Below are 15,449 nucleotides of genomic sequence, written 5' to 3' on the forward strand. Positions count from 1 at the left end.
GAGGGGAGCAGAGCAGGCCCCCAAGAACTCCACAGTTTCTCTTTACAAACCTCCCCCCACCTACTGTTCCCAGACCTCCTGGGGGCAGCTCTGTACTTGCTCAGTGGGCCAGATGAGTACATGGCAGTCATTCTGACTCCTATCCCTTCGGAGCACACTGGAGCTCCCAGAGTCCATCTCCCCCTGTCCCACCACCCCGTCCCAGAATGGAAGCAGCCCTAGTGCCCATGAGGGGACAAGAGGGCATGGGGGGTTATACCCACATTTCTCCCTCATTTATTCAGCAAAGGAGTTGGCAATGACAGCTCAGCCAGGGCCCTGCTCTCCCAGCAGGGAGGCCCTGAGACGGGTCTGGGCTCTGTCACATGAGCCAGCCATTCAGGCCACAGTGGGCACTAGTGTTGGTGAGCGTGAAATGTGTGCAGGCCTGGGACCCGGCCTGGGAAGTCTGCCTTCCCCCATGGGCAATGCCCTGTCTGGGACTTCAGAGTGTATGTTCTTGCCTCCAGTCCGCACCCTACCTTCTTCAGACTACCAGAGCGAGTGCCGATGAAGACCACGGAGTGCTGGCGGTAGGTGTAGGCAGCCACACTGGCCATGCCGTCACTGCTGTCAGCCAGCAGAGGCAGTCCCTCAATCACATGCAGGCCCCCCAGTGGCTGGTTCAACACCAGCCCGCAGAAGTTTCCATTTATCTGCATGGGCTGGTGAAACAGGAGGGGTACGAGTGAGCTTGGGGGCACCAGCTGGACAGAGGCCACAAGACCCCATATTCTGGAAGCAAGCAGGATCTGGAACTGGCTCTCCACCAGCCAAGACCAACTGTTGGCCCTGGGACCCCACAGGAAGTCAGGGGCCGAGGAGGAAGAGGAGGCAGGAGTAGGGAGAGGTGGGTGAGGCAAGCAAGTGGCCGCCGGCACACCTCCAAGGCCTGCAAGATGGGGCTGCCCGGGAGACGGAGCCCGGAGCAGGCAGCTAGGACGGGCACAGGAGGAGAAAGGGTAGCCCACAAAGACAGCACCCATCCACAGTGAGAAGGCAGGAGTAGCAGAGGCAGGGAGCTCCCTAGCCAGGGGGCCACCGCCAAGGCCCCAGGCAGCCTGCGATAGAGCGCACAGCCCCCCGGTGAGAGCTCACGGTGTTAATGCAGGGCAGCTCCTTGTTCAGCAGCCAGGGCAGGGCCAGCGTGCCTTCCCCGCGATAGCAGGACTGGATGCGGCGTCGGATGTGGGCGTTGATGGTGCTGAGGGTAAAGAGGCAGAGGATGGTCTGCCGGGGCGGGCTGACCCGGTTCTTCTGGCCCTGAGAGAAGACGGTGAAGAGGACGTCCTCGTCAGGCGGCACACCCAGGGCCTGGGCCAGCAGCAGGCCAGGCTTGGCCAGGTGGGCACTCTGCACCAAGCGGTATTCCACGCCTCGCCAGGAGCAGCCGATGGGGAACTCCACATACGAGTAGAATTCTGAGTCCCCGGCACACATGCGCACGATCTTGGATGTGAAAAATTTCTCGCCTGCCGTGTCCAGCAGCGTCTGCTGAGTGTCCAGCTGCAGCGTCAGGAAGTACACGAAGGAGGCACTCACAAAACCATAGATGTAGTAGATGTCAAAGGCGGGGTACAAGGACAGTGTGTCTGAGGGGATCTTGATCTGCGAGGACACAAACTCGTCCTGGTACACCTGGGGAGCAGGTTGAGGGGAGCGTGGGACGAGGCCCCCACGACCCCACTGCAGCCCCCCCCAGGGGGCTTCCCTCATGCTCCCACCCTGCCCATATGGTCCTAGAAGCCCAGGCCAGAAAGGCCACAGAGGGCAGGGTGAGCAGCCCCATCCTGTGCCCTCGCCCGTCCTCCTGTCCTCAGCAGCTCTCCTCTTGGATCAGGACAGGGTGAAGGCAAGGAGGGAAATGGGAACTGGCTCTTGAGAGGGGTGAGGAGAGACACCAGGGGAAGAGGGCCTGGCAGCTGGCCTGAGAAGGTGAACAGGCGAGTGGGCTCACCCACCAGACTGAACATGTCGGCACTGTCTTCGTCGCTGATGAGCTTGCGGGAGCTGAGGGTGGGGAAGTACTCAGACTTGCCATCCACGGCGGTGCCCACGAACAGCTTGCTGGGCCCCTGCCCCTGCTCCACAATGACACCGGCCATGGAGTCAGGCTCCTGAGCCCCTGACAGGTAGTGCTCCTTGCGGTGGTGGGGCTCACCCAGCTTGAAGAGGTCGTCCAGGCGCAGGAACTGACAGATGCCCTGCCAGATGCTGCCACAGGCCACCAGGCGGCGGGCCGCATAGTCTATGAGCAGCAGCTTGTTCACATTGTCTACAGGTGCCAGGCGGTGGGCACACACTCGCATGCTGGGGGGTGGGTAACAGCGAGCATTGTCCTCAACAGGCCCCGTGACGTGGGCCCGCAGCTCAGTCAGGTTGGGGGCCAGCTTGAAGACGCGGTTCACTGCACCCACAAACACCTCCCCAGTCACCCGGTGCACCGCCAGGTGGGTGAGCGTAGTGTCTGTCACCAAGAAGGCAGGGAAGGGCCTGCTGCTGCCCACGGCCCCCGCTATGGCAGGGAGGACCAGGAGGAGGAGGCAGGCACCAGGCATGGCCGGCAGCTTCACCCGGGGAACAGGCCTAAGGGGAAAAAGCAAGTGCAAATCAGAGGCTCCAGCCCAGGCTGCCGGCCTTCCTCCTGCCCCACCTGGCCTAGGGCCCCCAGCGGGCTGAGCTCCATGCCCAGAGGGTGGAGGCCGGTCATCCACCCCCAGACCAGAGTCCCAGAGGGTGACCGTGGCTGGGAGAGAAGGGCCGCCACCAGGGCGCATGAGTGAGCAGCAAGTACAGGCAGGCTTGAGGGCCATCAATCATCCCCCCACCCCGCGCTGGAAAGGAGCCAGGAGGCCTCCCCTCAACTGGACCACACCCAAGGGGGCAGCAGAGCCAGATGCTGGGAAAGGCAAGGCAGGAGGCCCTCCCAGAATGAGACCCCAAACACCAGATCCGGGAGCTGAGGGTGGCCAGCCACACACAAGAGCCACTGTAGGCAAGCCCCAGGCCACAGAGACACCCCACGCCCAAGTTGGAGGAAGGGGAAAGGCAGAGAGCGAACAATCACAAGTGTGTGTGTTGGGGAGGGGGGACACCACTCCAGAGTGGCATTGCCACCAGGAGACCCAGGTCAGACATCTGAGGCATCAAGGTCTGAGAACAGACCCAGCGCCATCACATCCCCAGCCCTGGCCCCAGCTGCCTCCTCGCCCCGAGGGCCTCCCTCAGCTGGCTGTCCAGAAGCCTGCTGTCTGGCCTACCCACTGCAACACAAAGCCGAGTCGTGCCTGCCCCCACAGCCACGCGCCAAGACAGACATAAGTCAGGCTCTCCTCAGGCTCAGCCAGACAGATGGCCCAGGCAGCCCTGTGCAGCTCTCCCTCCAAATCCAGAGGTTAGCTGGGGAAGGGGAGAGGTAGAGGGGCACAAGGAGCCCTGTGGAAAGGAAGCAGTGTCCCCAAATACAGCGAGGCCTTGGGGAGATGGGGTGGGGGCCGTGGGGGCAGTGCCCAGCTTGGCCAGGTCTTTGCCCCCAGGCCACACCCAGCTTCCCGGCCAGCTCCAGGCAGCAAAGACAGCAGAGAAGTGTCGTGGCAGCCAATGGGGCAGGACTCAGTGCTACCCTCTCTGTGCCCAAGCCCCAAGGGGGACACAAGGTACCCAGTTTGGGGGGTGCAGGGAACCAAAGTAAGAAGGCATATAAGATAGAAAGGAGAAAATGCATTTGCTAGAACAAGGAACAGGCCCTGCTTGAAACTGCAGAGTTTTAGCTCAGACTGATCATCTCTCTGGGGCTCTTTTGTCAGGTCTGCATCCTGGACCCCTAATGCAACAGCCAGAGAAGAAAGGGAGGCGGAAAAGAAGGGGGGGGGCACATCCCACCCTAACCTCCTCCACACCCTGCAGGAATACAAGCCTAGGAATGGAGATGGAGACAGGGTGGGAGGGAGACCTGGAAAGGCAAGATGTGCAGCCCCCACCCCAACCTCCACCTGTAAGCGGAAGAAGCCTCAAGCATCACAGGCACACCCTGCCGCTCTGCTACAGCGCAGCCAGCAGAGAGCCCGAGGAAAGGGACAGCCCCTCACAGAGACGCGGCTCCAGCGCCCCGCTCTCCAATGCCCCCCACCGTGCTGCTGGCCTGGCTCGCCCTGCTCCCACGGGGGCACCCCTCGGCCGACCCACGAGTACCTAGTGGATGGAGGCGCCGCAGCAGTCCTTGGAGGGGCCGCTCCTCAGCCACAAAGGGTCCCCATAGGGCAGGGGAGCTGGGCTCAGACCGGTCGTCCTTGCTGGCTCTGGGCACGAAGGACCAGTCAGGCCGGCGCCCGAGATGCAAGACAGAGGCAGAGCCCGACCCCCCTCAAGGCCGAGCCCAATCCCCGAGCTGGCCGAGCCCCGGGCCGCGGAGTCGGCTGGCTCCACACAGGCAGCGGGCTATGGAGGCCACCTACCTACCGGTCCCTCCGCCGTCGCTGGCTCCGGGTGGCCGCCTGCCAGCCACGTGGACGCGCCCCCGAGCCCCACACCGGCCCCACTCGCGCGCCCCCGCCGCCTCAACCCGTGCGCGCCCCCGCCGCGCCCACACACTGGGCAGGCCCGCGGCCGCCGGGGCCTTTCAAACCCGGACCGTACCACCTCGCCGGGCGGGGGCACCCAGGGAGAGCCGGGCCACCGGGCGCGCGGGCGGAGGCCGCTCCTGCCCCGGGGCCGCGGGGAGCCCAGGGCGCCGCCCGGGACCCCAGGAGCCGTCTGGGTTCCCGCCCAGCGAGCGGACCCCCCTCGCACAATGGCCGCGTCCGCGGGACGCGCCTCTCCCCCTCCTCCCCGCCCGCCGCCTCCGGCAACCCTGGGACCCGCGCGCGCCCGCGCCACACCCCCTCGGGCCCGGCGCGCAGCTGCGCCGGCGCGCACAGACCCCGCCCCGCCCGAACGCTCAGAAGCGTGTCCTGGGACACCTGCTGCCAGTGCGCAGCCGCCTCTGTGTCGACCCATCAGGCGCGCACCAGCGGAGGACGGTGCGGTCCATGCTCAGGACACTCTCGCCGTCGAGGTCCATAACCCCGAGGGCCCGTGGCTACTACCAGGCAAGTGCCCAGCAGAAGGACTGGAGGCTGTCAGCCGTTTACACCTGGCCCCTCACCCAGCCGACCACCGCGGCCCTGAATCTGGGGGTTTCATTCCCCTGCTTGCTTTTCCCTTTTCTTTTTAAACAGCTTTATTGAGATAGAATGCACCTATCATATAAGTCACTCATTTAATGACTTGTAGTATATTCACAAAGTTGTGCAACCATCTGCACTATCAAATTCCAGGACACTTCATCACCCCCCAAAGGAAACCCCCATACTCCTAAACAGTCACACCCCCACCCCGCCCCCCTCCCCCAGCCATGTTGTAGCACGGCTCAGGAATTCCTTTCTTTTTAGGCCGAAATAATATTCCATTACATGGATATATCACATTTTACTTATCCATTCATCACTTGGTGGGCATCTGGGTTGTTCCTATCTTTTGGCAATTATGAATAATGCTGTTGGAAACATTTGTGTACAAATCTTTATGTGAACACATTTTTATTTCCCTTCCACCTAGGAATGGGATTTCTAGGTCACATAATAACTCTATTTTTAACATTTTGAGAAAACTAGCCAAAGATCTTTCCAAAGTAGCTGCACCATTTTTACATTCCCATAAGCAGTGTATGCGGGTTCCAATTTCTCCACATTCTGGTTACCCTTATCTGATTTTTTGTTTCTAGCCATCCTAGTGGGTGCAAAATGATATCTCATTTTGATTTGCATTTCCCTGATGACTAATGATGTTGAGCATCTTTTCATGAGTTTGTTGGCCATTTGTAGATCTTCGGTATATACAAAGCAATCTGAAACGTCTATTCAAGTTCTGTGCCCATTTTTTAGTTGGGTGTTTGCTTTGTTCCTGTCAACTTGTAGGAGTTCCTTATATATTCTGGATATTAATCCCTTATGATTTGCAAATATTTTCTCTCATTCTGTGGGTTCTCTTTTCACTTTTTTGATAGTGTCCTTAGATGCACAAAAGGTTTTAAAATTTGGAAATTTGGTGACATCTAATTTATCCTTCATTTGTTGCTTGTGCTTTGTTGTCATATCTAAGGAACTGTTGTTTAATCCAAGGTCACAAAGATTTACCCCTATGCTTTGTTCTAAGAGTTTTATAGTTTTCACTCTTAAATTTAGGTCTCTGGGGGCACCTGGGTGCCTCGGTCACTTAAGCATCTTCCTTTGGCTCAGGTCATGATCTTGGGGTCCTGGGATCGAGCCCCACATCGAGCTCCGCATCGTGCTCCCTGCTCAGCAGGGAGCTTGCTTCTCCCTTTGCCTGCAGCTCCCCCTGCTTGTGCTCTCTCTCTCTGTCAAATAAATAAAATCTTTTTTAAAAATTTAGGTGTATGGTCCATTTTGGGTTGCTTTTTGCATATAATGTGAGGTTGTGGTCCAACTTCATTCTTTTGCATGTGGCTGCTATGCCATTTGTTGAAGAGGCTATTCTTTCCCCATTGAACAGTCTTGGCCCCCTCATCAAAAATCAGTTGACAATAGATACATGGGCTTATTTCTGGACTCTTTCAATTCTGTTCTGTTAATCCATATGTCTGTTTTTATGCGGTTATCACACTGTCTTGATCACTGTAGTTCTGTAGTAAGTTTTGAAACTGGGAACTGTTGATCCTCTGCATTTGTTCTTTTCCAAGAGTGTTTCGGCTGTTCAGTGTCCCTTACACTTCCATAGGAATTTTAGGATAAGCTTGTCAGTTTCTGCAATCAATCAATCAATCAATCAATAAAATCCAGTGGGAGTTCAATAGGGATGAAATTGAATCTGCAGATCAATTTGGGGAGTGTTGCCATCTCAATAAGATTAAGTGTTTCCATCCATGAACATGGGATGTTGATTAATTTTAGATGTTTATTGACTTCAACTTGGCTAGGCTGTAGTCCCTAGTTATTTAATCAAACACTCATCTAGGCATTGCTGTGAAGGTATTTTGTGTATGTGGTCAACATCTACAATTGATTGACCTTAAGTAAAGAATGTCCTCGTAATTTGTGTGGGTCTCGTTCACTCAATTGAAGGCCTAAAAAGCAAAAATTTAGGTTTCCTGGAGAAGTAGAAATTCTGCCTCAAGATTGTAACAAAAATCCTGCCTGAGTCTCCAGCCTGCTTGCCTGCCCTGAAAATTTTGGACTTGCCAAATTTCCAGCCCCCACAATTACATGAGCTAATTCCTCAAAATAGATCCTCTGTGTGTGTGTCCTGCTATGTTTCTCTGAAGAACCCTGACTAAACAGATGTTTTTCTGTTTATTTAGGTCTTCTTTAATTTCTTTCAATCATATTTTGTAGTTTTCATTGTACAAGCCTTGTACTTCTTTTGTTAAATTTATTCCGAAGTGTTTTATTCTTCCTGATCCTATTCGTAAATGGAATTATATTCTTAATTTCAGTTTGGATTGCTTATTGCTAGGATATAGAAATACACTTGTTTTTTGTCATGATCTTTTGTCCTGCAACTTTGCTGAACTCGTTTGTTACCTCTAATAGGTTTTTAGGGGATTTCTTGGGATTTTGCCGATATGAGATTATGTCATCTGAAAATAGTTTTACTTCTTCCTTTCCAATCTGGATGCCTTTTATTTTCTTTTGTTGCCTGTCATGGCTAGACCCTTCAGTCAAATGTTGGTTGGGATTTGTGGCTTTCCTTTTAATTTTATAATTTGGAATTATTTCAGACTTACAGAAAAGTTGTACGAACAGTTTGGAGAGCTGTCATGTGCCCTTGACCCAGATTTGCCCAGAGTTCATATTTTACCCCATTTGCTTTTCTCACTCATTTGCTCCTGCCCTCCCCCACCTCTCTCCTACATGTGCATATATATATACTATATGCAACACTTATTTTACATAAAAATAATGTTTCTGAACTACATCAAAGTAAGTTGCATACAGCTTGCCCCTCTGTATTCCATAACCATAGTAAAATTACAATGTAACTACACAAAACATCAATGTTTTTTTCTGATCCAGGACCCAGTCTAGGTTCCCACTTTGCATTTAGTCGTCATTTCTCTTTAGTCCCCTTTAATCTGGAACATTCCTCTGCTTTCCCTGGCCTTTCAAGACATGGACATCTTTGCGGAGCGCAGGCCAGGTATTTGGTAGAAGGTCCTTCAGTTTGGGTTTGTCTGATGTTTTCTCATGATGAAATTCAGGCTGTGTGCTGTTGTGAGGAGAACCGTGCTCTCTCCCTTGTGAGGTTGGGCCCTCTCCATGCCTCTTTGCTTTGTCCCTTCAGTGTAGTGTTCACTTTGAGCACTTGGTTAGGGTGGTAGACTGCCAGCTTCTCAAGTGGACAGTTACTGTTTTTCCCTCTGTAATAAAAAAAAAGTAGTTTGTAGGGGGGCGCCTGGCTGGCTCAGTTGGTAGAGCATGCAGCTCTGGGTCTTGGGGTCATGAGTTCGAACCCCACGTGGGGTGTAGAGCTTACTTTGAAAAAAGAAGTAGTTTGTAGGAAGATAGTTTGAAACTAGGTGAATATTCTGTTCCTCATCAAAATGTCACCTAATCACTGATAATTCTTGTCTGCATCACTGGTTACTCTGATGGCTGCAAGAGTGATTTTCTTCCTCCATGATCCCTCCTACATTTATTTGTTAACATTCTGCCCTCAGAAAGAGCTCCTCTGTTTATCTATGTATTCATCAGCAGTATGGACTCGTGGATCTTGATTTTATTCAGTGGATTATAATCCATTATTGTTAATTATTCATTTGGATGCTCAAATTGTGTCAGCTTTGGTGCCTTCTTCTAGCTGGCTCCAGTGCCCTTCTGACATGGTCCCATCATTAAGTACTTTAGGCTTCTTGTCCTTTCCTCACCCTAATCCTGGAATCAGCCATTCTTCCAAGGAGCCCTGGCTCCTTTAAGGAGAAAAACATTTAGAAACCAAGATATGGTAGTGAGGTGTGCTCATTGCCACTGGGGTGTCATGCTCTTAGGCACTTTCAGTGGGCAGAGCTAGGATGTCTGTCTGTCTGTTTCTCTCTATATATATGTATATATTTCTATTTATGCTTATGTTTATATATATGTGTATACATTCTTGTATCTACATATATATACATATATATATACATATATATAAATCCGGAGGACATACTGATACTTCTCATTCCAATTCCACAATAAAAGTTCTTAGCCTTTCCCCAATCTATATTCGGATCTCCCTTCTCCATTAGTGGGAGACAGAGACCTAGCTCCCAACATCATCAATATGTTGACTCGTTTGCTTGATCCCCAGTACATAGACAGCACTTTCGGAATAGCTGCACCCTTATCCCCTGGACAAATAAACCTACTAAGTGGAGTGGAGTTGGATTTTGTTGTTTGGTGTCTTCTGCCTTAAGACTGAGGGTGTGGGGCGCCTGGGTGGCACAGCGGTTGAGCGTCTGCCTTCGGCTCAGGGCGTGATCCCGGCGTTATGGGATCGAGCCCCACATCAGGCTCCTCTGCTATGAGCCTGCTTCTTTTTCTCCCACTCCCCCTGCTTGTGTTCCCTCTCTCGCTGGCTGTCTCTATCTCTGTCGAATAAATAAATAAAATCTTAAAAAAAAAAAAAGACTGAGGGTGTAACATAAGAATGTTGTATTCAAATTTGCTTGGATAGACTTTTTTTACATTTCCCTTAATATGGTCATGTTATTCATTTGAAATACTCTTGGGATCATTTCTGTTTATGTTCAATTTTAGCTTTCCCCCCATTCTGTTCTTATTCTTTTAGTATATAAAATAGCAACATGTGTCCAGAAGTCAAAACTACACAAGATGATACACCCAGGGCAATGTCACTCTCTCCTGCACCCCTGCCACCTGGTTCCCTCCCTCCCTCCTGTAGGTAACCAATTTCAATAATTGCCTCTGTTTTCTTTTTTCCCTTTGAAATGAGCTTTACTGGGGTATAATTTGCAGAAAATAAAATGACCACATTTTAAGTGTATGGTTCAATGAGTTTTAACAAATGTATACCTCTGTGTAACCACCCTTGGGTCAAGATATAGACAGTTCCCATCAGCCCAGAGGCCCCTCCGAGTTCCCTCTACAGCCAGTGGCCCGTCACCCATCCCTACATGGCTACTGACGTGATCTCTGTCCCCATGACGATGGTGAACACCTTCTCATATGCTTTTGCCATTCTTTTTTTAAAATATTTATTTACTTGAGAGAAAGAGAGAGAGAGGGAAAGAGCAAGCATGAGCAGTGGGAAAGGCAGAGAGAGAAGCAGACTCCCCACTGAGCAGGGAGCCCGCTGGCCTCGGGCCGCAGGACTCGATGCCAGGACATCTCAAGATTATGGCCTGAGCTGGAGGCTGAGATTTAACCGACTGAGCCACCCCGGCGCCTCGCTTTTGCCATTCTTATATCATCTTGTGTGACATGTCTTTCAAATCTTTTGCCCATTTTTTAAAAGGTAGGACGTATTTCTAATTTTTATTGACTTGTAGGAGTTTACATATATATTTCATATTCTGGAGATAAGCCCTTTGTCATATTTCCCTTTTTGTCTCCAAGCCACTGGCTTGTGTTTTATTTTCATAATAGTATCTTTTAAAGAACAAAAGTTTACATTTTTATGAAGTCCAATTTATTAATTTTACCTTTTATGATTAATTTTTTTTATCCTGCCCAAACTTTGCTTAGCCCAAGGTCACAAAGATTTTCTCCTGTGTTTTAATTAGATGTTTGTGGTTGTTTTTTGTTTTTTTGTTTTCAATTTGGGCTTTTACTTTTTGGTCTATAACCCATGTCAAGTTTATTTCTGTGGTCGAAACAAGGTGAGTGTCCTGGGGCTTCCCTAAGAAAGTAGCACATACTGAGGGGTTTAAAAGAAGAGACATTTATCCCCCACCCCCACCCCCTTGCTCCGGAGGCCGGAAGGCAGGAATCCACGTCGGCAGGGCAGCGCTCCCTCCGAAGGCTGCAGGGGCCAAACCTTCCTTGTGTCCTCCAGCTGCTGGTGTTGCCGGCAGCCCTTGGCCTTCCTTGGCTGGTAGACGCGCCACTCCTGTCTCTGTTGTCACGTGGCCTTCTCCCTCTGCACACTCCATCACTGCGTCTCAGAAGGACACCAGTCATCTTGGATTAGGGCCCATTCTCCTCCAGTACGACTTCACCTCAGTTTGATTCCATCTGTAAAAACCGTCTCTCCAAACCAGGTCACATTCAAGGGTCCTGGGGGAGTACTGCAACATTTCTTTCTAGGGACACAGTTCAACCCATGACATTAGGGTTTAAGTTTACTTTTTCCATACAGGTATCTGACTGCTCAAGCATCATTTCTTTTTTTTTTTTTAAGATTTTATTTATTTATCTGAGAGAGGGAACAGGAGCAGGAGGAAGAATCAGACTCCCTGCTGAGCCAGGAGCCAGACATGGGACTCGATCCCAGGAGCCTGGGATCATGACCAGAGCCAAAGGCAGACACTTAACCTACTGAGCCACCCAGGTGCCCCTCCAGCATCATTTCTTAACCATAAATGTAAGTATTTATTTCTGGACTCCTAATTCTGTGTTGTCCCCCTATGCACCTATCCTTGTGCTTATGCCACATTGCCTTGATTACTGTGGCTTCATAGTAAGTTTTGAAATCAGGTAATGTGAGCCCTCCAACTTTGCTCTTCTTTTTCAAAATTGTTTTTTGGATTTCCAGGTCCTCCGCATGTCTATATACTTTGAGGGTAAGCTTGTCAATTTTTACAAAAAAGTATGCTGGGGTTTTGGACAGGGATGGCATTGAATTCATAGATTACCAGGGAAAGTTGTCATCATGGGGCAAAATTCTAAGATGGCCCCAAGCTTCCCACATCCTAGCATACAAGACTGTATAATCCCCTCCTCTGGAGGCAGATCAGAACCTCTGCACATGGTGGGACATCACTCCCTGTGGTTGTTACTAACTAGCTGACTTTGAGTTCATTAAAAGGGAGATTGTCTGGGTGGGCCTGGCCTAATCAGGTGAGCTCTTAACTAAGAAGGGGCCCTTCCTAAAGGGAGAGATTTGAAGCATGAACAGGGCTATAGAGGGCACCAGGTGGCAAGGAATCTCAGATTGCCTCTGGGAGCTGAGAGCATTCCCTGGCTGACAGCCAAGGAGAGAACAGGGACCTCAGTCCCAGAATCACAGGAAACTGACCTCTACCAAGAACAATGTGAGCTCGGGAGAGGACCCCAAGTCTCCAGTGAGAAGGCAGCCTCGTGAGACCCTGAGCAGAGGATGCAGTGGTGTCACGCCTGGACTCGTGAGCTGCAGAAAGTGCCCAGTAAGAACCTGGTGTTGTTTTAAGCCACTGAGTTCTGAGTCTGCCAGTCTGTGAGCATGAAATGTCTTTCCATCTACATAGAATTATTTGAGTCCATTTATGTGAAATTTCCAGAAGAGGCAAATCCACATAAACGGAAAGTAGATGAGTGGTTGTCAGGAGCTGGGGGGAGGGGATGAGGAGAGACTGTTGAATGGGCACAGGGTCTCCGTTTGAGGTGATGGGAAGGTTCTAGGACCAGATGAGGTGACAGTTGCACAACATTGTGAACATAGGAAATGCCACTTTGAAACGTTCATTTTTAAATGGTTAGTGGTTATTTTTGTTATCTGAATTTTTCCTCAGTTGAAAAACCTTTTTAAAAATTAAGGGGCGCCTGGGTGGCTCAGTCGGTTAAGCGTATGACTTTTGATTTTGGCTCTGGTCCTGATCTCAGAGTCCTGGGATCGATCCCTGAGTTGGGCTCCACGCTTAGCAGGGAGTCTGCTTGAGGATTCTCTCTCCCTCTCCCCTTCCCCACTTCTCGCTCGCTCTCTCTAGAATAAAAAATAAATCTTTAAAAATTAAATAAAACTCTACGCCGAGAGAACATGTGTTCTATCTCAGGTTGCATATGTCCCCTGGTGGGGAGTGATGGTACCCTGTGGGCAGGACACTCTCACCTGCTGGGGGGGGCTGCAAAATGGGAGAGGCCCTAGGGAGAGGAATTTGCCAATGTCTAGAAAATTAATTATGCTGCTTTCAAAGAAAAGAATGAGGAAGCTGTGCATGCACAGACGTGGAGAAATGCATGTGTTGGCAAGTGACAAAAGCAAGCGCTTCTCCGCTGGGGGCCCTGTGGGAACTGGGCAGGGAGGGCTGGGCAGGAGGCAGGGCATCTCCACGTTCACTCTTTTTTGCTGATGTGTGAACCAGGTGAAAACCCGGCCTCTGCAGAACTGTTCAAGGTAAACAAGAAAAGATCAGCATCCACCCCTCTGGCTCATATCCCAGGCTCAACCTCCCTCTCCTTCCCCTCCCTCCTTCCCTCCATTCCAGCCCTGTTCACCTCCAACCTGCCTGCCAGGATCTTCATACTCACTGTTCCCTCTGCCTGGAACACTCCCTCCTCCGCTTTGGAATGGCTAACTTCTTGTCATTCTAGTCAGCTACTATGCCATGACCTGAGAAAGGCCTCTTCATCTTGCTTGTTCATTGTTTGTTTTTGTTTGTTGTTTATATCCACCCACATGTACACTCACCTCCCCACCCCCACCACAAACCAGGAATGAGGCCTGGCCAACCAAGGGAGGGCCGGCCTTCGTCTCTCGATCATGTCCTCAGAACCTAGCCCACCCCTGGCACACACTGGTCCCTGGAAATACCGGTGCCCGTTCACCAAGCTTGGTGACTTCATGTAGTTCCAGAGTCTAACAGGTTCCCAACTTCTGTCTGCTGCCCACCCTCTCTGAGCTCCATATTCATATGGGTCCACGGTCCCAAGAAGAGGGCTCCCGGAGCTAGACAGGAGAAGGGGCTCCTCTCAGACCCCACCCCCACCATGGCTATGTCCCTTCCCTGGAAGTGGGTCTCCTTCCCTTACAGTCCCCCGTCCCCTGGATCCTGACCCCGAAAAGGCTCCCTCCCTGATCCCCCATCCAACCTCCTATAGATTGTGGTGCTTCCGAACCAGGTCCTTCCCTGCCAAGACCCAAGATTGGGCCTTAAGGAGCTTGTTTTCCAGAAGCTATGGGGCAGAAGGTAGTTCCCTCGGAAACTGTTTCAATCAGGTAAGCTGGCTGAGGGGGGCGCCCTTTCCTTGAGAAGCCTACTCTTCTGGTGGCTTTTCAGAGAGGGCAGGAGGGGGTTGGTGCAGAAGGCCAGATGATCCCCTCTCCAGGGTTCCCAGTGCCAAACAAAAGGCCCCATTGAGGTCCTCAGACTTGTCCCCCACATCCAGGAGCTAGGGTCAGGCTTGGCCACCCACTCCCTGCTGTGCCCCTGAGGTGCTCTAGTCTAGGCTACCTCCCTCCCTCCTCCAAATGACCCCAGATGGCTCTGCCCCAGACACAGGGCCAGGCAGCCCAAGTGAGAGCTCCTAGCTGCCAGCCAGGATCCCCCATGCTGCATCTGAATGGGATACAGGGCCCTGCCTGTGGGAGGAGGAGGGCACAGGAGCTTCTATACCCAGTGGGGTCTCCCACGGTCAGATCCGTGTATTCGCCAAGGAGGTAGGACCAGACCCAGAGCTGGGATGCTCTCTGCCAGCCAGGGGTTGCCCCTGTTCCCTCTGCTCTGCCTCAGGCAAGGGGAAGAATGGAAGCATGGACCAGTCAGGTTGTCTTCCTCAGCCTTCTAGAACAGGGCCTGCCTGCCTCAGCTTACCCAAAGGGAACTGGGCAATCTGGCTGCTGATGCAAGGGCAGGGAGCAGGAGCACCCACCCCCAAGCCAGATTTCCCCCTTTGGGGCTATGACAGCAGCAGGAGGGCAAAGGTGGGTTTCCATAGCTGTGGTAGGGATGCAGGGTGGCTGGGAGCCACAGGACAGCCATGTCCCCTATGCAATGGGCAGCTAGGAGACAGAAGAGGAGCCCAAAGGCCTGGGGAGGAGTAGCCCTCCCACTCACCATAAGGAACCACAATGCCACACAGGTGCCCTGGGGAGTGCAGGCTGGCTGCAAGGACAGCTGGGCCTGCCCAGGCCCCAGTGGGTTGCACATGCCCCCTTCCACAGACTCACGTTACTCTTCCACCCTCCCACCCCCACCAAATACATACTTTCTCACCAGATACAAAGACCAGAAATATTGTATGATTTCATTTATGTGAAACTTCCAGAATAGGCAAATCCATACAGATAGAAAGTAGACAAGGGGGTGCCAGGGGCTGGGGGAGAGACTGCTAATGGGCATGGGGTCTCCTTGTGGCGCGACAGAAACGTTCTGGAAGTAGATAGAGATGATGGTTGCACAACACTGTGAATGTACTAAACACCCCTGAATTGTACACTTTCAAATGATCAAAATGGTGAATCTTATCTCAATAAAAAAATGTTTAAACCAAAGCACAATG

The 15,449-nt window shown here is 51.8% G+C and overlaps 1 protein-coding gene across 1 annotated transcript in view; it reads right to left on the reverse strand.

The window, feature by feature from the left end:
* Positions 1-4,404, reverse strand: part of LOC103679684 (plexin-A3) — a 27,641-nt gene extending 23,237 nt beyond the window's left edge. The window contains exons 1-4 of the mRNA XM_040626535.1: positions 4,231-4,404; positions 2,001-2,625; positions 1,138-1,677; positions 522-704 (exon numbers count right to left, since the gene is read on the reverse strand). Coding sequence (XP_040482469.1) covers positions 522-704; positions 1,138-1,677; positions 2,001-2,597 — 1,320 coding nt within the window. The 5' untranslated portion in view covers positions 2,598-2,625; positions 4,231-4,404. The remainder of the gene's footprint in view (positions 1-521; positions 705-1,137; positions 1,678-2,000; positions 2,626-4,230) is intronic.
* Positions 4,405-15,449: the final 11,045 nt, after the last annotated feature.

The sequence above is a fragment of the Ursus maritimus genome, assembly GCF_017311325.1.
Source record: "Ursus maritimus isolate PB19 chromosome X unlocalized genomic scaffold, ASM1731132v1 scaffold_X1, whole genome shotgun sequence".
In the NCBI taxonomy this organism is placed as follows: Eukaryota; Metazoa; Chordata; class Mammalia; order Carnivora; family Ursidae; genus Ursus; species Ursus maritimus.